Source organism: Pseudorca crassidens, chromosome 19, assembly GCF_039906515.1.
Source record: "Pseudorca crassidens isolate mPseCra1 chromosome 19, mPseCra1.hap1, whole genome shotgun sequence".
Lineage (NCBI taxonomy): Eukaryota > Metazoa > Chordata > Mammalia > Artiodactyla > Delphinidae > Pseudorca > Pseudorca crassidens.
Genome location: NC_090314.1, coordinates 18,476,764 through 18,501,443, shown reverse-complemented (window position 1 = coordinate 18,501,443; position 24,680 = coordinate 18,476,764). Strand labels below are relative to the sequence as shown.

At 51.8% G+C, this 24,680-nt stretch overlaps 2 protein-coding genes across 5 annotated transcripts in view; one reads left to right on the top strand and one right to left on the bottom strand.

The window, feature by feature from the left end:
• The first annotated feature begins 164 nt into the window (after positions 1-164).
• TRAF4 (TNF receptor associated factor 4) lies at positions 165-9,859 on the top strand. 2 transcript variants are annotated; one of them, XR_010937613.1, is made up of 8 exons: positions 165-391; positions 3,373-3,424; positions 4,002-4,106; positions 4,182-4,343; positions 4,432-4,593; positions 4,679-4,834; positions 5,095-7,882; positions 8,378-9,859. XR_010937613.1 is itself a non-coding variant. In XM_067716589.1 (7 exons), exons 1-7 carry the CDS (start codon positions 249-251, stop codon positions 5,725-5,727), a joined length of 1,413 nt encoding a protein of 470 aa, XP_067572690.1. In that variant the 5' UTR covers positions 165-248; the 3' UTR covers positions 5,728-9,859. The 2 variants fall into 2 exon arrangements, 1 of the variants encoding a protein (XP_067572690.1); XM_067716589.1 differs by having other exon boundaries at positions 5,095-9,859.
• The window catches only part of FAM222B (family with sequence similarity 222 member B), a 64,577-nt gene continuing 48,798 nt past the window's right edge, over positions 8,902-24,680 (bottom strand). For 2 of the 3 annotated variants that reach the window (XM_067716586.1, XM_067716587.1), the window contains exons 2-3: positions 20,547-20,668; positions 8,902-12,801 (exon numbers count right to left, since the gene is read on the bottom strand). In XM_067716586.1, coding sequence (XP_067572687.1) covers positions 11,198-12,801; positions 20,547-20,628 — 1,686 coding nt within the window. In that variant the 5' untranslated portion in view covers positions 20,629-20,668 and the 3' untranslated portion in view covers positions 8,902-11,197. The remainder of the gene's footprint in view (positions 12,802-20,546; positions 20,669-24,680) is intronic. The other variant, XM_067716588.1, reaches the window with a different exon arrangement.

Below are 24,680 nucleotides of genomic sequence, written 5' to 3'. Positions count from 1 at the left end.
AGGGGGAGAGCCTGTCTGAGTGCCGACCCCGAAGTTGCCGCAACGCCGGGTGGGTGGGGAGCCCTGCGGGGCGGGCACTAGGACCGCGCGGGCACGGCCCCGCCCCCTCTTCCGGCGGGCGAGCTCAAGGGCTGGGCGCAGGCCACGGCTGCCAGTCGGCGCCGCCCGCAGCCGGGAGCGCGGCTGGAGCGAGGCGCGGGCTGTGGGGCCGCCGCGAACCCGGCCCCGCTTGCCCGTGCCCGCCCGCCATGCCCGGCTTTGACTACAAGTTCTTGGAGAAGCCCAAGCGGCGGCTGCTGTGCCCGCTGTGCGGGAAGCCCATGCGCGAGCCCGTGCAGGTTTCTACCTGCGGCCACCGCTTCTGCGACACCTGCCTGCAGGAGTTCCTCAGGTGCGGCCCGGCGGGAGCAGGGGACGGCCGGTGGGGGTGGGAGACGCCGCCGGGGGAGGACCCAGGCCGGAGGCACGCCGGGCCTTTGTCTGCGCCGCGGCCCCGTGACCTCAGGGGCGCCCACCGTGACGTCACAGGGCGGGAGTGACGTCAGGCCCCGAGGGAGGACCCCACGCACTGATCCGTAGGGTCCCGCGTGCCACGCGCCAGGTGGGAAGAATTCCGTGCCTTCCCGCAGGGTGGAGGTGGGAAAGGACGCCCTTCCTGATCCGTGGCCGGCCCTTCCCCCTCACCTGAGAGCCAGAACGGCTTCACCCTTGAACTTTGAATCCTGGGAAGAGGAGGACAAAACCCTGTGCCCCGCGCAGCACCTTAAGCCTCCGAGCTTTCACCCATCTTAAGCTTTTCTGATTCTTCGGACGTTCCGAGAACGGCAGCTATTGTTCTCCCATTTCACAGATGAGGAAACGAGATTCAAATTCAAAGAAAGGCTGCGACTTGCCCACGGTCGCACAATTACCTAAAGGCTTAACTGGGGTGTAAGCCCGGCCTGCTTGTGGTCGCACGATAGAGGGAGGTCTACGACGCTCCCGATCTCCCCTGAAACAGGAACCCGTTGGGTGTCCCTCCCTGCCCCTGGGGGTCCTGAGTACTGCGAGTGGTCTAGAAGTCGTGAGAGGGAGGGGGTCGCACCCTGGGTGTGACTGCACGCCCCCTGCGCTCTCCCGACCCAGGTCTTCCGTGGGCTCTTGGGCACTCGTTGAGTTCTGGGCGCCCTGCGGTGTTCTGAGTCTCCTGTCCACGCTGGGACCTGCTCAGTCCTGGGTGTGGGGAGGCAAGAAGAGGGAGCCCCGTGTCGTGGGGAGGTCGTGGGCCAAGAGCACCGGGGAAGGCTGGGTCAGCCAGTGCCCTGTGTCAGGAGGCTGTTTGCTGAGGGCTCGTGGGGCGCAGGCTGGGAGAGCACCTCTGGGATTCCGTCCCTCCGTCCTCCGCAGCCCCTTGCCCGGCGGAAATCTCAGCAGGCCCTTTGTTTTCGGTTCCCCGCAGCCTGGGCCGGTCCTGCCCTCACATATGCTCCTGCACAAGCTGCTGTGCTGCCCCCTCCTCCTTTTCCCTCACCCGCCTCCCTCCTCCCTTCAGTGTACACACACTCCCCTACCTACACACAGCCCCATTGTCTTCTCCCGTGCTCTTCCCCAGCCCTCTGGCTTCCAGATGAGGCCAGCTGAGCCTCCCCCCTCCTCAGCTGACCCACCCTGACTGCCTCGGGGAAGGAACGGGGGAGGGGGCTGTCAGGCTTGTTTCCCTCTTCTGTCCCTCTCTGCTGCTTCTCCCCTCCCCCTCCCGGAAATCCCCTCTTCCTCTCCCACAGCCCCTTCCCCCCATCCTGTCTTCTCCCCTGGGCCTGGGCCTCCACTGCACGGCCTGGAGCAGTCTCTGCCCTTGCCTCCCCACCTCGGCTGGCGCCTGAACTCTGACGCTGAGGCCCGGGAGGGAAGGGATGGTGGGACAGGCCCTGCGCCTCCCACCCTACCAGCTAGAGTGTCCATGGCACTGGGCGAACCTTTGTCCTGGCTGGGCCCCAAGCTGCCCAGGCTAATCTTCTGCCTGAAGCCTGGGGACTTGCCTCAGTCCCCTCCCTGACTCCAAAACCACTAAGTCAGCACATTCCTGAAGCAGCCAAGCAGACCCCCTCCCCCACGGCCCACCCCTCTTTCCCTTCTCCTGCCAGCGCTGTTACTCAGGTTGGTCCAGGAAGCCTGGTTACCCTGTGGGCACGGGCATACCTCCTCAGTGCCTGGGCATGTATTATTATTGGCATTGGCAGCATGCCCAGTAGTAGTCGTGGGGTCAGGGGGAGGAGGTGGGTGCTAGAAATCCTTTGAGCACCTGGGGCATGGACTGCCCACGTCCTGCCAAACGCCATCGTGGACAGGGCTGCCTTGTAGCCTCTGCTTCCGCCTTCATCCTTGCCTGCCTCCCACCTACCTGACTCAGACTTGCCAGAAATGCCATGCCTGAGGGTCTTCAGTCCTGCTGGGTGAGCCCTTGCCCTGCCTAGGCCGCGCCAGGCATGCGTGACTGGTCCTGGCTAGGGTCGGCGAGGCCATGTTGGCAGAAGGAGGCGTGCCACAGGCTCCTTGAGTGCTAACAGCCTAGCCTGGTGTGGGGTTGGTGGAGGAGAGGGAGGGCAGCAGGCTTCAGATGCCTGCCATGCAGTGACCAGAGCCTTGGCCATGCTTGCCTGGACACTTTTTCTTGGACTGGCCTCTCTTCTGTGTACAGCGTAGTAGAAACTATCTGAGCTGTGGAATCAGACAGACAGTCCAGTGCACCCGTGAGCCTCAGTTCTTTCATCTGCAAAATGGAGACACTGAGCCCCTTCTCAGGCAGGTTGTGAGAACTGGGTGGGAGTGTAAACACAGTACCTTGGAGCGAGCCTTTCCTTCTCTTTGCTTTAGAAGACACACCCACATAGGAGGAGGGGAGAGTTGGGGTAAGGTGGCCCCAAGCTGACCTTTGCCCTGGGTTCGTGGCTGGGCACCCTCGCAGGGGCTTGGGCAGCCCTGGCGCTTAACCTCAGCCCATCCGTGTTCACCTTCCCCCAACAGCTTTCAGCCCAGCCAGTGAAAAGTAACCTGGGGGACTGGGTGGCTGGGCAGCCTGTTCCTTTCGCCGTCCAGCTGCCATCCTGGGGGAGGGGTGCCAGCTGCCACCTGTTGGCCAAATGCTGTCTGAAGCAGCTGCCTCTGCCTCCACTGGGCCCAAATCCACCCTCCCCGGGACAGGAGCTGGGATCTTTGGTGGTCCTATAGAAGTGGGTACCCTCAGGCCTCCACTCGCCCTCTCCGGTAGGGCTGCCTGGGAACCTGGGAACCGGTCTGGTGAGGGAAGGAGGCTACCCTGGTTGAGGGGATGGGGCCCAGGGATCTCTCTTCCCATAGTATGGCGCCTTGACCCTGTCCCTTCCCCCTTCACAGTGAAGGAGTCTTCAAGTGCCCTGAGGATCAACTTCCTCTGGACTATGCCAAGGTGAGTCCACCGTGCCAGGTACAGGCTCTTGCCCTCGGTGGAGGCTGGAGCTGCTGCAACCAGTGGGCTCGGGGCCAGTGTCAACCCGGTGCCGCAGAATCATGCACCCCTACGAACGTGGCCTGTTCCCTCCCGCCAGGCCAGTTCGCAGATGAGGCCCGAGTCTGCCCTGGAGGGCAGGCACAATGCCCAGCCTGTGGGGGTATACAGAACCGCTCTGTGCCCGCCAGAAGTGTCCCCTCCCGTTTGGGTGGCTGGCCAGCCCTGTGGCTGAGGGCCAGGACCCCTGTACCAGGAGGAAGGAAGCAAAGGGTGTGGAGGCTGCCTGGGGCTGCAGGCTGATTGGCTGCCGCTCCGAAGGGAGCGTCCTGGGCCAGCATGTTGGGGACCCTGGAATCTAGGTTAGAGCAGAGACCACCTGCTGCACTCTTTATCCCTGGGCACAGAGGAGAATTTACACCGAGGGGCTGTTTCTGGCTCTAAGGTAGAGAGCTAAGCTCTCTGGGGTGGAGGAGGTGGGAACTGGGGACTGTAGCAGGCTCTGACCCTGACCAGTGCCCCGCCTCCTTGTCCCCAGATCTACCCAGACCCAGAGCTGGAGGTACAGGTACTGGGCCTGCCTATCCGCTGCATCCATAGTGAGGAGGGCTGCCGCTGGAGTGGTCCACTTCGCCACCTACAGGTGAGGCTCTGAAGGGGCCGGGGTGGGGGGACTGCCCCTCCCTGGGCAGGCACTAACTGTGGCCCCTCCCACCAGGGCCACCTGAATACCTGCAGCTTCAATGTAGTCCCCTGCCCCAACCGCTGCCCCGCCAAGCTGAGCCGCCGGGATCTGCCCGCGCACCTGCAGCATGACTGCCCCAAGAGGCGACTCAAGTGCGAGTTCTGTGGCTGTGACTTCAGCGGGGAGGCCTTTGAGGTGGGTGGGGCCTGGCTGAGGGTAGAGGGAGAGTGGGGCACCTGTGGCCCAGGGATCCCTTAACTCAGCCCCTCTGGCGTTTCTACAGAGCCACGAAGGTGTGTGCCCGCAAGAGAGTGTGTACTGTGAGAACAAATGCGGTGCCCGCATGATGCGGCGGCTCCTGGCCCAGCATGCCACCTCTGAGTGCCCCAAGCGCACCCAGCCTTGCACTTACTGCACCAAGGAGTTTGTCTTTGACACCATCCAGGTGAGGCCCTCCTGAGCTGTGGGCCGCAGGGCAGGTAGCAGGGAGTCAGGCTACTGACTGCTTCTCTCTGCCTCTGCGGCCCTAGAGCCACCAGTACCAGTGCCCGAGGCTGCCTGTGCCGTGCCCCAACCAGTGTGGCGTGGGCACCATGGCTCGGGAGGATCTGCCGGGCCACCTCAAGGACAGCTGTAGCACTGCCCTGGTGCTGTGCCCATTCAAAGACTCCGGCTGCAAGCACAGGGTGAGATGCCTCTCTTCCTTCCTGTCAGCTCTCTTCTTGGTCCTTGAAACCTCAGACATAGGCCCTTAGTGGTCCCTGCTGTGCTGCTCTGAAGCCTCAGCCCTCCCCCTGCTGGCCGGCTCCAGCCTCCTCCTAGAGCCCTCTACCTCCCTCATTCAGAGCCGGGTGTCCACTGCCCTGTACCTGCTCCTCCCCTCTCCCCTGAGCTTGCCCCGACTAACTCTCCTCTCTTCCCCCATGGCCTGGGGCTTTGCCAACAGTGCCCTAAGCTGGCAATGGCACGGCACGTGGAGGAGAGCGTGAAGCCACATCTGGCCATGATGTGTGCCCTGGTGAGCCGGCAACGGCAAGAGCTGCAGGAGCTGCGAAGAGAGCTGGAGGAGCTTTCCGTGGGCAGTGATGGCGTGCTCATCTGGAAGATCGGCAGTTACGGGCGAAGGCTGCAGGAGGCCAAAGCCAAGCCCAACCTCGAGTGCTTCAGCCCCGCCTTCTACACGCATAAGTATGGCTACAAGCTGCAGGTGTCTGCATTCCTCAATGGCAATGGCAGTGGTGAGGGTACACATCTCTCGCTCTACATTCGCGTGCTGCCAGGTGCCTTTGACAATCTCCTTGAGTGGCCCTTTGCCCGCCGCGTCACCTTCTCCCTGCTGGATCAGAGCGACCCTGGGCTGGCTAAGCCACAGCATGTCACTGAGACCTTTCACCCTGACCCAAACTGGAAGAATTTCCAAAAACCAGGCACTTGGCGGGGCTCCCTGGATGAGAGTTCTCTGGGCTTTGGTTACCCCAAGTTCATCTCCCACCAGGATATCCGCAAGCGAAACTATGTGCGGGATGATGCAGTCTTCATCCGTGCCTCTGTTGAATTGCCCCGAAAGATCCTCAGCTGAGAGCAGACCCAGCTATAGGAAAAAGGGGGGTGGGAAATGACCTCCATCAGGCAGGCTGAGCCTGGAGAGGGGGCCGGACCCCCTTACAGCTGCTTCCGCTGCCTAGGTTCTGTTACCCTGTTCCCTCTCCCTCCTTCCCTACCACCCTCAGGTGCCTCCTTTTGGTGCTTCAGCCCTGGCCTCTGGGAAGAGCAGGTCTTAGGGTCATCAAGGGCTTGGAAACAAGCGATCCCGGGGCCTGTTGCCTAGGATCAGGGCAGACATGCTTTGGTGCCGGCCACACTCTTCCAGGGACTGAGGTGCCTGCTGGTGCTATGTCCCAAGAGCCATAGGGGGGGAGGGGGAGTTGGGAAACTGAGGGGTAGTTAAAGAATCTGTCTTGAGATCTGATGTCTCCTCTCCCCAGCTGTGTCCCCTCTGGTTATTTATTTACTTAGTGCCAGGAGGGCACAGCAGGGGAGCCCTGATTTTTAATAAATCCTGACTTGTATTTATTACCTTGGTTCCAGCCTGACTCATCTGGGTTGCTCAGGGCCCAATTGTGAAGTCAAGGGACCAGTCAGGGACTGCAACAGCTCTGGCCCCAGGATCCAGCTGCCCTGCTGCATCGCCCTCTGGTGGAAGACAGAGGGACTGCACTAGGCTTTGTGTGGAGGACAGCTGCCTGCTGCTGCCCTCTACTGGTTAGAGGAGGGAGGTGCAGGCTCTGGACGTTTTATAAGGTTTAGAGTCTCTGATCGATACCCCACAAAGGACTAGTGCTTGTGCTCTAGGCAGGTCTTTCTTGGTCTAATGATAATAGCTACCATTTATTGAGTACTTTTGATGTGGCAGACACTGGTAAGCACTTTATATGCATTATTTAATACAACAGTCAAGTGAAATAGCTTTTAATAAAAGGACCTATCTTAGTGGGCTGTGGTGAAGACCATGCATGTTCCCGGTAAAAATAGTCGGTCCTTTGTATCTGTGGGTTCCACATCCTCGAATTCAATCAACAGTGAATTGGAGATATTTGGGAATAGTTCCAGAAAGTTACAAAAAGCAAAAGGTTTTGGCCACTCATGGGCAAATCTACATAGTATTACATTGTATCAGGTATTGTAAGTAATCTAGAGATTAAAGTATACCAGAGAATGTGTATAGGTTACATGCAAAGCCTATGCTATTTTATATCAGGGACTTGGTGAATTTCTGTATCCGCTGGCGATTCTTAAACCAATTCCCTGTGGATACTGAGGGATGTCTCTGAGTGCTTTATGAATGTTAGTCTAACTCCAAAGCCCAGCCCACACCCAGGGACTCCTAAACTGTGCACAGGAGCCTTGAAATTTTCTCATCCATACTTACTTTTCATACAGGCCTCAATGGGTACCTGTGATTATCCACATTTGACTGGTGAAATAGGAACAGAGGAGTGAATTGACTTCAGTGATCTTTCAGCTAGTTTGGGGCAGGGCCTGGATTTTTTTCCCCCCCTGTCACTGGATTCTGTTTTAAGCTCCAGCAGTCACTAGAAGATTAGCTTCCTTTAATTTTGGCAGTAGATTTGATTTTGGATCCTTGCTGTGCTTGCTTTTTTGGCAAGTTACTTAGCTACATGGGGCATCCTTACTGGTAAAATTAAAGTAATCCTGCTAGATTCGTAAAGATTAACTCATCAGCATAAAGTGCCTTACTCTTGCCTGGCCCTGAGAAGAGGCCCAGTGTATGGGAAGTATTGTTTAGTACGGAGAAGGTTCAAGGGCTGTAGCCTGCCTTTTCTACTTTCCCAGAGACTCAGGTGAAAAGAGCCCTTATCAGAAGGTGATAGGAAAGGTCTGAGCCTGAGACAGCCAGCCCAGGGAACTAACCAACTTAGCCTTCAAAAGGTCAAATTCACTGATCTAGGGAGAGATGAAGCCCTGGCTGCCTTGCTGAGAAAGTAAAGATGGCTCTTTCATCTAAACTGTCGTGGTACTGTGAAGCCTGGAAGCTGGTAGAGAAGACCGACCATGGGCTCTAGCAGGGGAAATGCCTTCACCTAAGCACGGGCTTCACGCAGCAACAGGTAGAACCACTCTTCTGCAGAAGCCTTCCAAGAGAAGCCAGAACCCCCGGGTCAAGCTTGGGCTCCCTCGGCTGGCAGCACTGTGCCACTGCACCATTCCAGGCGGTAGGTTCACAAAGGCAGCTGGTGCCGCCTTCAGTTCCCTGCAGTGGATATTGCGATTGACCCCATGCCCAGGCCTAGCCCTCATTCACTGCCTTTGCAGACAGTCATAATTGCTTGTGGAACTCAGGCCAGATTTTGCCTCACAGCGTGAGCTGGGCTCAACTCAACCATCTGCTCTGTCTAGCCCTGTGACCCTAGGCTGACTGTAGGTCTCATTTGACACAGGCAGAAGAGGGTTTTCTTTCACAGGGATGGGATGAGGAGTAAAGGAGGCAAAGCACCTTCACAAAAGGGCACCTCACAGAAAAGGGCATGCTCAGGAGGGTGCTTTCAACTCGAGCCACCTAACCATCTGATTCCACCCTCACTGAGTCCCACAACCTGTGGGATCTTTCCTTCCCTCCATCACATCTTAGCCCAGACCCAAACGCAGCAGAAAGTGGAGAGGGAGGAGGGGACGTAAATAGCTCTTTTGGATTTTTTTTTCCCCTGCAGACAGAAGAAAGTTCTCCCATCAGTACTCAACCCTTAAGATTCAAACCACCAAGAGGACCACTTCTCATGCTACAGATCACACCACCTATTACTTCCACCTGCCAGAGGTCCTCAAATTCCAAAATGTTCGAGGTGGGAGAAGGTTGTGGGGTGGGGGGAAGGGTCGTTTAGTCTTAAGCTGGCTTATTAGCAAACCAGGTCCCCGTTTTTCAGTGACGGATAGTCCTTGGAGTGAAAGTGGCATTACATTGAACTGGACCTCCAGTGAGGGGTAGCGAACCATACTTAACCATCAAATCCCACCAAGCCCCCTGCAGCCCTGCCTAGGGAGAGGGCCAGTCAGCCAGGTGCCCTCCAGGGGCTGACTGAACACACCTGGTCTGGGATAATGGAGTGGGAGGGCTTCTGACGGGGACAAATACTATAGGGGTCCCCTTAAAAATGAGAAATTCTCTTAAGACGTTAAAAACCGTTAAGAAAGATCATCTCAAACACTGACAGCATTAAACGAATAGGACAAGATCAAAGGTGAGTTTGTTTCTTTTTACTGGTTTATAATAATCTTAAAAACCCCATCACGCCCATAAACCACCACAGGTGAGAAGATGAAGGAGATGGAGAATGAATGCTACAGTATGTGGGCGGCGTGAGGATCCAGGTATCTTCTAGGGGCAGTGTGGAATGGAGGCAGGGGGTGTGGATAGGAGGCCCTGGCTTGGACCCTTATTGCTGGTTGGGGGTTGGCTGGCAAGAGGGGCTCAGGGTGAACTAGGAAACATCTCACACCAAAGGCGAGGGTAGATGGGGGGCAGGGGGGTCACAGTACATTTTCCATGCAGACTAGGGGTGGGAGTGAGAGCTTCAGAGGCTTGCACCCCTACACAGGAAGAGATGGGTTTGAGGTTTGATTTTAAGCCCCCAAGTTGGTGTCTGGTCCAATTTCCTAAAAGGGCAGCTCACCTTTTGGGGGGAGGCATTGGAACAAATTACAGCAAAAATATCTGGTTTGGAGATCAAGCAAGGGATAAAGGGAGACAATGGTGTTCATTCAGAGAATTTAACTCAGAGAAGCGAGAACTGGGAGGGGCCCCTGGGTGAGATGGTGGCCAACACACAGGGAGAAGGCATTGCACCAGAAGCTGCAGGTACTCCTGGGGGCTCAGGACAGGGAGGTGCCAGTGTTCACAGACGGCAGGAAAACCACTGGGAACAATGAGTTAGGACTTCATGTTGCTATCATTTGGCATAACACAATCAGGCATTTTTTTCCTTTTTTTTCTCTTTTTAAATATAAGGCAACTTGCCAACACATAATTTAAAAACTGGTCTTCAGTCGCACTGCTTCAGATCACTAGAGAATTTCTGGCTAAAGAACAGTGGATCGTATAGTAAACAAACCCCCAAATCTTAAATAAGAAAGCTCACGTTCCCCAGAGACAAGAGGAAAGGGTAGGGCTTATTTGGTTTAAAAAAAAAAAAAGCCCAACTATGCATCTTTAACAGAAGGGTGCAAAACATTACAACAAAACATAATCTGAAGTTACAGAAAAATTTTAAATTTCTAGCCAACTAACTGTCACCTGGGAATGAGACTTGGAGCATGGAGTGGGTGAAGAAAGGGCGAGGGGCAGAAGGGGCTGTTTCCAAGAGAGGCCCATCTCCAGCTGTTAGAACCATGCTCATTTGGTAAAGGAGAATTCAAAGAGCTTAAGGCTTTGTGTTTTCTTCGTTAAACTGAGGGGCTGTGAAAGGTGACTAGACAGTGGATGCACCTGTGGGGCCGCTCACACACATTGCTACTCAAACCCACACTACATTCATACAGAAACAGGACGTTTAAAACTTACAGCGTAGAGCAATATTCTTAGCCAGTGTAGAGAGAACCAAATGCACTTTTTTTTTTCAGTGTTTTTAATTCCAAACTCCAATGTGATCATCCCATACCTACTACCTAATCCCTCAAGAAAGACTTTTTTGTTTTGTTTTGCGTTTTTTTTTTTTGAGGGGGGAGTGGGGGATGAGGGCAGCAGATGACTTAGGAGAGAGACAGCAGCGAGAAAGATCTTGGGTATGCTGGATGGTCTCGGCATTTCTCTAGGCAGGGAAAGGGAGTCAGGAACGAAGGTATCAATCCAAACACAGGTTTTTTTTCCCCTTGGTCTCAAGGCTATGGCCACGTGCTGCAGGATGCCCTTGAGGAGTGTGGCAAGGACAAGTGCAGTGGCTCTGGGATCAATGCAGATGTAAAACAAAGCCTTGAGGAAAGGAGAAGGGCTGGGAGGAGATGCAGACTGGGTCAGTTTTGATTTGAGGTCTTTGGGTAAACAAGGAATTGGCTTTCAGAGCACTTGGGAGGTCTGGCTTCTTAGTCCCAGAGAGACAGACAGGGAGAGACCTAGCTTAGGTGGCTGGGCACTGACAGCTACCTGACCTAGGGGGCCCTTCCCTTAGCCCACACCTCAGTCCAAAGAGAAACAGTGAGAGGTGCAGGAACAGACAAAAGGGGGCTGGTGGGAAATGGCCGAGGTGGGGGTGGGGGGAAGAACTGCACTGACAGGCAGGCATTGGAGAGAAAAGCCTGAAGTTGGGATGAGGTCCCAACATAAACCCAAAAGTTGCTGAGGCTGGTAGAGAGGAAGATGAGAGCAAAGAGGACCCCCCTCTGTCCTCAATTAGATCCCACTAAACTCCCTTTCTTAGACATCTAAGAATGATCACGTTGGAGCAGTGAAACTTTGAAACTATCCAATTACTCAAAAGTAAGACTAAACCTAGGAGGGTGACGTATGATGTGTAGCTTGTGGAGGGCACCAGGGCTACCTATCTATACCCAGGGTGCTGAATATGAAGATTTCGACTATCTGTGGGATCAGGGGCTCGGCTGCCAGGGGCTCGGTGGGCCTTGCTCAGCACGGCCAGGCTCTGGTCTCGGAAGCAGGCCTGCGGGAAATCCCCGCTTAGGTAATCCACTGTCTGCACCAGGCTGTTCTGGCTTGCCACCGGCCCGCCCCCGGTCCCTGCCCGGTAGTGGGCCCCAGCCGCCGCGCAGTCGAGGGGTGCGCCCGCAGGCTGCCCACTGTGGAACGGCACGGCGAGGTCCTGAGACCCCGAGCTGTCGCTATTGGGAGTGGGCAGAATGTTGTTCCACAGGGGCTGGAAGTAGTGACCATTAGGGTAGGCCAGTGGGGCTGCCAGGCCGTTGACTGGTGGGGACGGGGTTGGCTTCTCCAGGGGTGGCTTCAGATGGAAAGCCTGCGCCATGCACAGTTCCTGCGGGTAGGCAGGGGCCTTGCCCACAAAGCCAGGCCCCGCCAACTCGCGTCCTGCCGCATGCTTGCCTGTCAGGCCAGGGGCCGGCGTCCCGCCGGCCTCACTGCACATCTGCTGTAGGTGGGCCAGCTGGTGCTGGTTCCAGGCGACTGGCTTGAGGTCGCTAGGGTAGCCAGTGGGGGCTCGAGAGATGCCCGTGGGCAGGTTGACAGGGCCCGCAGCGGGCAATGCGGCTGCGGCCGCGTGGGTGTGCTCCATGGGATTGACCACACATGAAGGCATTGGTGTGGGGACGCCGTGGGTCGACACCCGAGTGCTTGCATTGATGAGCAGACTGCGGCTAATGGGGCTGGGGTTGGCGATCTGGCCCTCACACACTGAGGTAGTGCTGATGCCTGCCCTCGTCTGGCAAAACTGGCTGATCTGGTGCACGATGCTGCTCAGGTCCGGGGGCTGGCTGTGCTGCAGGGTGGCCGCCATGGAAAGGGGGATAGTTGAGGTAGACACGGTCACATTCGGGGGGGCGTCTGAGTCTGGCATCTTCCGGCCTCCGTGCAGCAAGGGAGTGGGGAGGTGCTGGAGACCCTGGTGAGACAGGGCCTGAGGGTGGACCAAGCCCTGGGTTGGGGCCATGGGCTGAGGGTGGCCCAGGCCCTGAGGCTGCTGGAGGCTCTGAGGGTGGGACAGCGCCGGGGGTGGCGGGATACCCTGAGGGTGCTGCAGCGTCTGGGGAGGGGCATGGGCCAGGGTCTGTGCGTGCTGCAGGGCCTGCTGGCGGGCCAGAGCCTGGGCCTGGGGGTGGGCTAAAGTGCTGGGTGCCACAGTAGCATAGGGCGCCACTGGGGGGTTCATGATGGCCTCAGGGAGCAACCGGGCTCGGGTGCCGTCAAAGTCCTTGAGTATGCTTTTGGCTGGCACTTTGACAATGGCAAGCAGGCCTGCCTTGGTGGCAGCCTGAGTCGGGTAGGGGCTGTAGCGCTGGGCTGATGTGTCGAGGCCGTTCACAGTACGACGAACGTGTTTCCGCTGGGGAACCTTCACACTGTTGGGGAAGATTTTTATAGTCAGTGGGTTGTTTGCGACCTTCTTAGCATACGCGTCCAATTCGGCTGGGGTAGGATAGTGAGCAGTTCTCATTTTCTGTGTAGTGTCCCCTAGAGAGAGAAGGGGAAGGAGAGCAAAGAAGGAGACGGAGCTCATCAGTGCCAAGCCAACCAGCCCTTCTAGATTTCCCATTTGAGGGCCTGAGGGGCAGGGCGAACTAAGCTGTCATCTCTAGTCTTCCACTGAGACCCGGCCTCAGCCCCCACAGAAACAAGCACTGCTCACATTGAGTGAGTACTTCTAATGGACCAGGCCTCGTGCTGAGGACAGGCTGTCTCAACGAATCCTTGCTGCTGCTTTAGGACGCAGGTACTATCATGGTCCCACTTAACAAACGAGGTCACTAAAGATCAGAATAGCAGAGCAACTTGCAAAAGTATCTATCTTAAGAGAGCCAGGACTTGGCCAATTCTCACATGGAATTCTCTCCAAGTTCCTACCAGCCCATCCTGGCCTGGGGGTTGAAGGTTCTAAGCAGAGCTGTTTGTCAGGGCCATTCAGTCCCTGCCCCATGACACCCTGAGGAAGAGGGTACCCAGAATGACTCCTCTACAGTCTGCAGTTGCCAGTGAGGCATCAACTTTCTCTCTGCCTTGGCAGCTGGGGCACCGTGCCGACTGGGTGGGCATCCTGGCGCAGCAGACAGGATGCTGCTTTTTCAGGGGCAGAGGAGTAAGCTGCCAACATCCCTTCCCCATCCCCAAGTCACAAGTTCACTTTTGTTTACAGCTTACTCTAAGCCTGACTGGGTGAAGATCAAAAGGCTTTATTTATTTCCTTGGGGGGTGGGTGACAATAATGACAGGGCAGCAGGGAGGGAACTGAGGAGAAAGGATTCAGAGAATCTTTAAGTCCTGAGAGCCAAAAATAGTCTGTATTCGGCCCTTGTGAGCTGTCACTTTCCAAAATGAAAGAGGAAAAACCTGCCTTCTTTGGAGACTGCGGAAACACCGCTCAATGGGCCTCATTAATGCTAACAGTCTCTTTGTTCCCATCTCCAGTTGCCTCCCATCAGGGGGCTCCAGCGGATGTCGTGCTTCCATCAAAAAGGAAAAGGAAAAGGAGAACAAGAGCTCTTTAAGGATGCCAGGCTCCTGGCAAGGGGTCTCTGCTCCCTTCTCCCTCTCTCTGGGGAGGGTCTCCCCTGAGTATACACAGAAGGTGCTTAATAAAGGCTTGCTGAGTAAGTACACAGACTGCCCAGAGCAGAAAAAAAAGGGGACTGGCTGGGAGCCTTGGCTCAGCTAGCTGATTCCCTCCCTACTTCCTCCCCTTCTAGGGGCAGCCAGGGCAGACCAAGGACTGAGCTGGCCAAATGCCTGGCTTGTGGCCTCAGCTGGCTTGGCCCAGAGGAGACCCCATTCAAAGTCATGTCGCTGGGCATCAGCTGGAACAGAAGTAGTCTAGTGAGTGTGCTAGCAGGAAAAGGGCACATCTGCCTGCGCTAGGTGACGTTGCTGGTTGGCTGGCAGCAAGTGCTTAGAAACTGCTGCTCTGGGAAGCAAGGAAAGAAAGCTCAAGTCCAGGAGAGGCAGAGCGATCCGGACCCAGGCTCGACGAGGTAGAACTTAGCAAAAGCGTACGGAAAGGAAAAGGTTTGCTTTCAAGCACGGGCACATGCCTTGAACGCAGTAGGCACTCCCACATATTTAAGGCTCTGCTGTATTTACTGAGTACAGAATAGCTGCTCCATTCATAAACGAAATGTTTGTAAGATGACTGATTTGAAGAAGGACTGATTTAGAAGGATGAATGTGACAGTGACAACTGAAGGCAGGAAGCAGAGGGAGGCAGAGAGGCCTGGAAGTCTCCCACCTACTAGGTAGCACTAGCTGGCAAGGAGGTCAAAGCCTGGAGAACAGAGCTCTGCGGCTTCTTATAAGCCACTGACCCTTAATGGGCTTCAGTCTCGACAAAGTGGGGCCATTTTCTGACCGGTTTTACATTCTCCTGGACAAGAAGACACCAAAAAAGTCTGGGATCACTGAAAGATCTTCCCTAAACTCAAGGCGCCAGAATTCCATTAGAAGCTGCCCTGGTCAGCCACTGTACTCTTGTGTGACTGATCAAAAACATGCGACATTCCTAGCTCAGTGTCTTCCTTACCCAGAGCAAACGTGTATAAGTGCCTGGTAAGTGTACTGTCTGACTGAACAACTGGGACTCGGCTGAATAATGGGAGTCTGAAGCTGCTGGATTTCAGTTCGGACAGGAAAGGAAGGTCCGCCCCTCCATGTTGGAAGAGCTTTCCTCCATGTTGATGGGCTTCTCTCTCTGAAAGTCAGGGAAGAGAGACTGGTACAGCGGCTTGTTGAATAATAGAGCTCCTTTGCTCCAAGTCAATATCAACTCTAAGGCTGGTTTTTTCTAGCAGAGGCAGAGGTATTGATGGCTTGGCCTCAGTCAGAAGTATGGAGCGGGACACTACACCGATTAGTTCTCTCTGTCCTGCCTCCACTGATGTTGACAGTGGTGATGAGGTGAGGTGAGGGGTGGGAAGGGTGGACACAGGCTACAGTATGTTAAGGAAGAATCTCAAGGATGAGAGGAGCATATTGGACAAGAAAGAGGCCACATTCGGGGAATCCAACACCACCCACGTCATGTACCAGATTTCAGCCCAACCCTTAAAAAATAGCCAAGTTTTCCTCAGTACTTTATCTCAGTCCCCACAGAGGCACCCTGAAGCCTTTCTTTCTTCTGCATCATCTTCCTCTAAATGCACAGCCAACACGGATACTACAGCTCTGTAAACAACTTATTTAAATAGCTGGTACCAATGGTGTCATTAATTGAGGCATAAGGCAGTGTAGAGAACAGAGACTCTGTGGTTAGAGAAAAAGAGATCCAGATTCAAGCACTGGCTTTATTATCTGACTACTCAGTTTCTCTCTCAGTCATTCCTCATTTATAAACAGGGATGATACCTGCTGTCCTACCTCACAGAATTACTAAGATCAAGAGATCCAATGAATGGGAAATGCTCTGTGAACAGGAACTATGACTGTCGATAGTTACTATTCAAGGATAGCAGGTTTGGCTGAGTCTGCCCACAGACGGGACAAAGTAACCTGACCATGGAAGCCCTAACTGCAGTACCTCCTGGACTTGAGTCTGAGCATTACATGTAGTACAGAAAGCACTGTTGTCTATTCTAGGAACTGGGGGGATCTCCCTGAATCCAGGCTTCCCTGCAAGGACCTCCCTGTTTATCCTTCTGTTTTGAAGATCAAAAGACATGGGTGGCTTATGCAGCAGGAACCTCTAACCTGTGGAGAGACACAGGCAGTGTGTGTCAAATACAGGCTTTGGAGTCTGACCCAAGTGTGAGTTCTAGCCCAGTCACTGAATAGTAACAAGACATTGACAAACACTCTCATCCTGAAAAGAAAGATAGGAGAGTCCCCCATATGGAATTACTGAGGAATGAATGAGAACATGCATACACATATTCAAGACAGTGCCTGGCATATGGTAAGCGCTCAACAAACGTTAGCTAATGTTTCTGATATTTCTCTGTAGTTTATCCAGTCACTGGGCCAATTCACCATTTCCAGGTCTTTCCACTAGGGGGCACATAAGCACACAGAGAAGTAGTAAAAAATTAATGTCGATACTTGCCCTAGGCCCCAAAACTCTACAATGAAAGAGGTCACAGTAACTGTCTAAAAGATGATTTGACGACCAGGGATCTTTGGTCATTTCAACCACTCTACCCAGAAATATTTACCAGGCCACCCTATCGATATACCTGTGAGCTGGAAAATTAGGAGCAGAGGCTTGGGGTTAATGAATAAAAAAATGTTCAAAAACACATTTTCTGGGGAATTTGGAGAAGATGGGTCAGAGGAAAATAGACTTTGCAAGTACAAAGTTCCAAAATGGCTGAGGTCTCTCAAAGCAAGTGACATTATGGAATAACAATCGAGAAAAGTTCTAGGAGGGCATCCACCTAACCACAGCTGTGGTCTTCTACCAAGTGCAGGACCCACCCAGAGGCAAGATGTCCTTTAATCCAGCCTGAACTATGGCAAATTATACTTCTAGGTTGGAAAATGCATCACATCCTCCTATACATGTAGAAGAGGAAGGGGAGAAGAGAAAATGTTGGCGTTTCAAGGGAACAATCTTGTGATTCTGTACATAAGGCAGCTCAAGCCTGGGGAATAATTAGCCAGGTGACTGACAGTACTGGGCCAAGAAGCCACATATGCCCTCTCCTGGCCCCAGACCCATCTCCCCTGCCTTGAGCTGACTCTTACAACATAAAGTATACTAAGCTACACACTCTTGCACTGTTGGTGGGAATGTAAATTGATACAGCCACTATGGAGAACAGTATGGAGGTTCCTTAAAAAACTAAGAATAGAACTACCATAGGACCCAGAAACACCACTACTGGGCATATACCCTGAGAAAGCCATAATTCAAAAAGAGTCATGTACCACAATGTTCACTGCAGCACTATTTACAATAGCCAGGACACGGAAGCAACCTAAATGTCCATCAACAGGTGAATGGATAATGAAGACGTGGCACATATATACAATGGAATATTACTCAGCCATAAAAAGAAACAAAATTGAGTTATTTGTAGTGAGGTGGATGGACCTAGAGTCTGCAATACAGAGTGAGGTAAGTCAGAAAGAGAAAAACAAGTACCGTATGCTAACACATATATATGGAATCTTAAAAAAAAAAAAAAAGGTTCTGATGAACCTAGGGGCAGGACAGGAATAAAGATGCAGACATAGAGAATGGACTTGAGGACATGGGGAGAGGCAAGTGTAAGCTGAGACAAAGAGAGTGGCATGTACGTATATACACTACCAAACGTAAAATAGCTAGCTAGTGGGAAGCAGCTGCATCGCACAGGGAGATCAGCTCGGTGCTTTGTGACCACCTAGAGGGGTGGGATAAGGAGGGTGGGAGGGAGACGCAAGAGGGAGGGGATATGGGGATATATGTATACATATAGCTGATTCACTTTGTTATAAAGCAGAAACTAACATACCACTGTAAAGCAATTATACCCCAATAAAGATGTTAACAATAAAAAAAACCCAAACATATATTAAGCTATAAATATGAGTACCCCATCCCCTCACCAGATACGGAGTTCTGTGTTTTGAGCACCTTTTAGGACCCTCCCTAGGATGGGGGCAGGGAAAGGCTGAATAGCAGTTACAAAACTGGTTTTAAGGTCTCTACAGCTGATAGGCCTGGGCTCTGAGCAGCTCCTTGGCTGCTGGTTTCCAAAGGAGCCAGCTTATACTCCATCTCACCTTAATGGTAAATGCTTAATGCGAAGAGCTAAGTCACAAGACAGGATTTTCTTCTTTTTTAAAGTTTTGGCTGCACTGTGTGGCCTGCAGGATCTTAGTTCCCCAACCAGGGATTGAACCCACGCCCCCTGCAGTTGGAAGCACAGACGGCCAGGAAAGTCCCAGGATTTTTTTTTCTTACACATTTTGGGAGAGGAAAGAAGAAAGTAAGTGGGCTTAAAAACACCACTGGGTTTTCTCCTCTGCAAAAGTTTAGGTGTAGTTAAGGAGAGCAACAAGAGAGTCAGAGGGATTCAAATACACTGTCCCCTAAACGGACAGGTAAGCCTGAAACCAGGGAAAAAGGATACCTCAATTCTTTTTTTTTTTTTTTTTTGCAGTACGCAGGCCTCTCACTGTTGCGGCCTCTCCCGTTGCGGAGCACAGGCTCCGGACGTGCAGGCTCAGTGGCCATGGTTCACGGGCCCAGCCACTCCGCAGCATGTGGGATCTTCCCGGACCGGGGCACGAACCCGTGTCCCCTGCATCGGCAGGCGGACCCTCAACCACTGCACCACCAGGGAAGCCCCATACCTCAATTCTTGAATAGAGATTTGGGACAGTGGTTGGCAGAGGCTACTTGGGGACTGCTTTGGGGAGAAGGGCATGAAGGTTCCAAGTCAGCAACTAAGATAAAGCTGCCAACTTGCCTTTCTTCCCAAGCAGTTCAGCCCCTGACAGGACATCTCTGGGCGAAGCCGTCAGAGTGCGCTAAGGAACCTAGAAGACAGACAGCGAGCTGCTCTTTGTTATTTTACTGCATGCTTCCGAGCACGCTCCCTCCCCAGTTGTGTGCCTGGAAGTCTGGAACCAGTCACAATGCAGCGAGCATGCAGATTTGGGTGGCCAAGGAGCCCAGACAACTTTCTCACCCAATTATCCTTTAGTAAGAGAAAAGCTGGGGAGGAGCTGGGACAGCAGGGCCGGCCTATTGTGTCAAGCAGTTGCAGAAGGAAGACTGTCACCTTCAGCTTTGTCATGACGCAAGTTGGATTCACTGGCCAAATTCTAGAACTAGCCAGGCTCTGAGTCTTACTCTCCCTCAAAGAAAGAAAGTCAAGAGGCCAGACCATTTTTAACTTCTGAAGATGATCTCACAGAGCAGGGGGCGGCAAACTATAGCCTGCAAGCCAAAACCCAGCTGCTGTGCTTTTGTAGAAAGTTTTACTGGAGCATAGCCACATTCATTTGTTTACATACTGTCTACGGTTGCCTGTGCCCTACGACAGCAGAGGTGAGTACGTGTAACAGAGACCATATGGGATGATCCACAAAGCCTAAAATATCTGCTATTTGACTCTTTACAGAAAAAGTTTGCCAACCTCTGTCATAAAGGATTCAGGTAAGGTGCTGAAGCTCCTTTTCTATTAAAGGGTAAGCCTAGATGCCTCATTGATTTTCCCTTTTTACTCTGAAAGGAAAGTCTATTCCAAATTTAGGGCCATTTTCACACTTGAAGATGCCGTACATGGTAATAAGCCAGGAATAGACTCTTTTCCTTGCACATGATGTAGTACAGCGATAGAAGGTAGGAATCTGGGAAAATACAAAGTATAAAGCCCCAATTCCAGCCAATGTAAGACAGGAATCTAACAGTTCTCAAAAACTCCGTCTTATAGCAAGTATATTAACAGGAACACGCCCAGAGAGACTGAGCAAGCTACCTTCCTATCCGTTCTGGAGGCAAAAGCTTCTTTACTTGCTGTGAACTGAGGGCCACAGCTCAGAAGGCAGACAGCAAAGCCAAAGGGAACTGTCTATTTCCATGGCAGAGAGTGCTCAGAGAGCTCAAAACAACAGAACAGTGGATACAGTTTGTCTCAGAGATACAGTAAGTAATCTGGACTGTGAGTTTTCATTCAATTCCTCATGGGGGTTCAAATTGAAACACTTCTTCGATATATATATCCTGTAAAACTCCTTATAGCCTTATTGCTTAACAGATAGCTATCAGCAACAATTAAAATTAAGATGATACACACTGGGGAATTCTAGTATTTAAGAGGATTTCTCAGGACTTCCCCGGTGGTCCAGTGGTTAAGAATCCGCCTTCCAATGCAGGGGACACAGATTTGATCCCTGGTTGGGGGAACTAAGATTCCACATGCCACGAGACAACTAAGCCTGCATACTCTGGAGCCCGTGCACTGCAACTACTGAGCCCGCGCGTCACAACAAAGATCCTGTGTGCCGCAACAAAGATCCTGTGTGCTGCAGTGAAGACCTGACCCAGCCAAATAAACAGAATAACTAACTAAATTAATTAATTAAAAAAAAGAGGATCTCTCTGATCAGAGAAGTGTCTCACAATGTTGACAAGTTTTGCGGCTGCTTTCTTGATGTCTGTGCTGAAGAATATCTTGGAGGTACCAAAATTCATGGTCAGTGTACCCCAAATGTGCCTCTGGTATAGCTCAAATGTAGGGAAAAAATAAACGATCACATCCTTCACTGGGATCCAGATTACTTACATTTCTGAAGTCCAGTGTTCATCTGCGTGTGAGAAAGAAGCTGAAAGGACAGGTCACCTGGCCCTGGTAGACAGGCTAGCATGGCAGACCAGCATCAACACAACGTGAGGCAGTCACTCACACTGTAATGACAAAAAAACAAGGTCATGGAACACAAGGCAACTCACTCAAGGAAGATACCAGGGACATCGGATATGAGCAACAGTGGTCCAGGTTTAGACAGATAAACAATTTAATTAGTAGCATGTTGGTTGAAAATATATCTATGTCTTTATCTGTAGCACAATTTGCTCTCAACTATTACTACGGCTCAAATATTTCAGTCAGCGCAGATGCTTGGGTGGGGAAAATAAAAACTAGAAAATACCTATCCACACAAACAACTGAAGGTCTTTATGTTCACAAGCTATAGATGCATTCGCTTGGCATTTGCATTTCCTGTAGACTGCTCTCCGTACTGCTTTTGGATAAGCCCATGTGGCTGCCAGATAAACGGCATGCTGGCTTTCATCTGGGCCCCAGCTGAGGCAGGAGCACAAAGGCTAGGGCACAGTCTAACTGAGGTGAAGGAAAAGATGATTTCTCCCTGAAAACAGAACAATGTTCCTGAAGAGAGCTCGCCCTCATAGGGCCCAGCTCCGTCTATTCTCAGCCTTGGCTGGCGGCTGGGGCAGTCAGACATTTCCAGAGACAGTACAGTATATGAGTTGCAAAGGCTCCCAAAGTCCAACTTATGACCCCAGTAATCTGAACTTACTTTGTTTTGGGGTTTTTTTTTTTTTGGCCACGCCCCATGGCTTGCCGGATCTTAGTTCCCAGACCAGGGAGTGAACCTGGGCCCTCAGCAGTGAGAGGGCGGAGTCCTAACTACTGGACGGCCAGGGAATTTCACCTGAACTTACTTTTAAAAAGAGGAAGGAACAAAGCATCCTAAGAGACAAATTAACTACTATTAAAACAAACTGTTTGTATGTTTCTAGGGATTCACCTTGTTATTGCCTTTCACACAATTAGACCTCCAGAACCCAAAAAAAAGAAAAAAATTGCTTTGCTCCCAGGGTAAATCAAGGAGGTGGTAGGCTGCCAGCAGCCCTCTTTGGGCAGGCAGTCCTGACATTGTATCAAGATGGCGTGGTTTCATCAGTGAAGTCTTCCAACAAGACTTACACAGCCAAAGCAAGCAGACACTGATGTAGCCTTCTGTAGGGAAGGAAGCCTTGTCAACAATGCAAGCTCCCTGTGTACCAAGGACCAAGCTTTTTCCCAAACAACTAGAATGTACTAAAACACATTAAATTCCTTTCCCATACTGCAAACCCCAGAAATCAAGGTAGCATATTAAGGCTTTAGATCACAACAAAAGAGGAATGGGGGAAAGCTCAAATGTTAAACAAAGACCACAAAACCTCTTTCTTTCCCTTAGAGGGCCCTCTCAAGTATGTGAAACTACCTTGTCACGATGAGTATCAGAGAGCTCCAGCTGGAAAGGCCAGGTAGCTGAAAAGATACTTTGTAAAAGAGGCTACTCAAACTGTGTCTAAGATACCAAGTGCAGAAAGAACTGAAGAGTGAATGCCTCAATGAGAATGGAGCTGCCCCAGAGTTCTGGCATGGATTCAGTCTTTTCAGGTCTCTGGTGGGTGGGATGACAGTATGAACACACTGTGCCAACTGCAGTGCCTCAAGAAATAAAAAGTCTTCTGTTAGGGTCAAATGACTGAGGTACTGCTCACAACCCTTCCCTTGTGAATGCTGATCTCTATTTAATAAGCTCTCCCCTATGGTCCTAATATAGCTGAGGGCAAACTCTAAGGAAAGGAAGAGAATTAACAAATACTGGAGCCTAATATTGTGAAATGGACTGTGTGAGGGGCTTTAGTGATTTTTTCCTATTTATTTATTTAGGTATGTATGTATGTATGTCTGCCTGCACTGGGTCTTCGTTGCGGCTAGCAGGGGCTACTCTTCGTTGCAGTGTGCGGGCTTCTCATTGCAGTGGCTTCTCTTGTTGTGGAGCACGGGCCCCAGGAGTGTGGGCTTCAGTGGTTGTGGCTTGAGGGCTCTAGAGCGCAGGCTCAGTAGTTGTGGCGTACAGGCTTAGTTGCTCCGCGGCATGTGGAATCTTCCTGGACCAGGGCTCGAACCCATGTCCCCTTTGTTGGCAGGCAGATTCTTAACTACTGCGCCACCAGGGAAGTCCTAGTGATGTTTTCTTAATTAGGTCTCCCAACCTTTCTTGGAAGTAGGCAATAAGTTCACTTGTCATCTCATCATCTCTAGCCTGGATTACTACAATAGCCTTCCAAATGGTCTCTCTGTTCCACCCTTGCCCCATCACCCAATCTATTCTCCACATAGCAGCCAAAGTAATTTATTTTTTTAAATTGGAAATCATATCAGCTCAAAAATCTCCAATGACTTGCCATCTCACTTAGAATAAAATACAAAATCCTAACGTGGCCCACAAGGCCTTCCATGATCTGTTACATGATCACTACCTCTCTGACCTCATCCTCTAACCTCCCCTGCCCCCCTTGCTGATTCTACGAGCCAAGCACACCCCCACCTCCAGGCTTTGTAATTCACCTGGAAAGCTGAGATACTGTGACGATGGAGGTACAAAAAACACATTCATTCAGCTCTCTTGCAGATACACTCTCTCCCTGTACTTTCTGGAAGGAACCAATCTATGAATGATCACTGTAATCTCTGATATACCTAGTAGATCTTGATGCCTTGCAACCAAGAAGAGACGAGTGGAGGCTGTGGATCCTAAGAGCTGACTATAACATACTGCCCTTCAAGCCACAACTCTGGATTTCAAGAGGCAGAACAAGAGAGAATTAAGTCAGCTAAACTGTGGCAAAAGGCATTAATAGATTTACTGACAGCAAACAAAGGAACAAAAATAAGAGGTGAATTCTGTAAAGACTCCAGAAAGTCAGTTTTTAGTTTGCCCAGGAAGAAGTAAATGAATAAGAAAGACACCAGATCTTGGGACCCTCTATGATTATGTTCCCAACCAGAATCACCCAGCAAGTCTAGACTATTCTTGAGCTCTCACTGGCATTAACTGGGCTGCTAAGAGTACAGCCCTTAGTTTGTGAACCTTTCTTTAAGAGTTCTGCCATCCTTAATCTTCAAGCCCCCTGAGCAGTTTTACTGAAGTCAAGAATCAGATTCTGCCAGGGCAGGGAAGGCAGAGAATGTGGCAAGGTCACAAAGGGTATGATGAAACAGGAAGGAAGCAACTTCCTTCCACAGCCCATTCTAGAAAGCAGGGATGCATAGTATAAAGCACTCCTCTGGAGGCTCGACAGCTGAGCACAAGCCTTTTATTTAAAAACTTCAAACCACCCACACATTTTGATTACCATCTGGCTTTTTCTTAAACGTTAAATTCCAATACAATTTACAGCTGATATTTCCAGAAGCACAATTAGACCCAGAAATCAACATGAGCTCTACCTTCTCTGAAAGGGCCTCAAAATTCAAGTCCAGACTACTGAACAGAATCAACTAGTAACCTGGTGCTCAGACCAAATAAGCTGCAGATGCCACAGAGAAAGGAAAAAGATCTCCTTGGCAGAGCCTCTCTGGGCGCTCTCAGACAGCTTTCCCACCACCAGCTGGTCTGCTGCCTAAGCAGGGGGACGATGGTATTACCATGAGCACAGAACTAAGGTGTCCAGACTCTCCTGGGGCATTTGCACAAGTGCTAGCTTCTCCCAGACTACCTCTAATTAAGGAACAAAAAAACCCTGTCCCCACTGAGAAAATTCAAAAGGACTTTCACCCATGCCCCCCACCTCCCCCGCCCCACCGAGACTGACAGAGGTTTTATTAAGAGTTATGTTGTTACACTCTCTGCTTTCCTGGGTGGCATCTGATAAAGGACCATCTCTGCCTTAGGACAGGTTTGCCAGTAGGAAAACCTCCGCTGTCTGTACTGTTTGTCCCTGTTTATGCTTACGGTCACTGAAGGGTAGAAAAGGAGGAAAAGGAAGACTCCTCTTCATATTTTTTTTTTTTAGTGAGAAAAGGAAGGGAGAGAAAATAAAATGCTAGCAAAGGCGTTTTTACTTGGGGGCTGGGGGTGAAGCGATCTAGAGTAATCACCTCCCAGCACAGTCT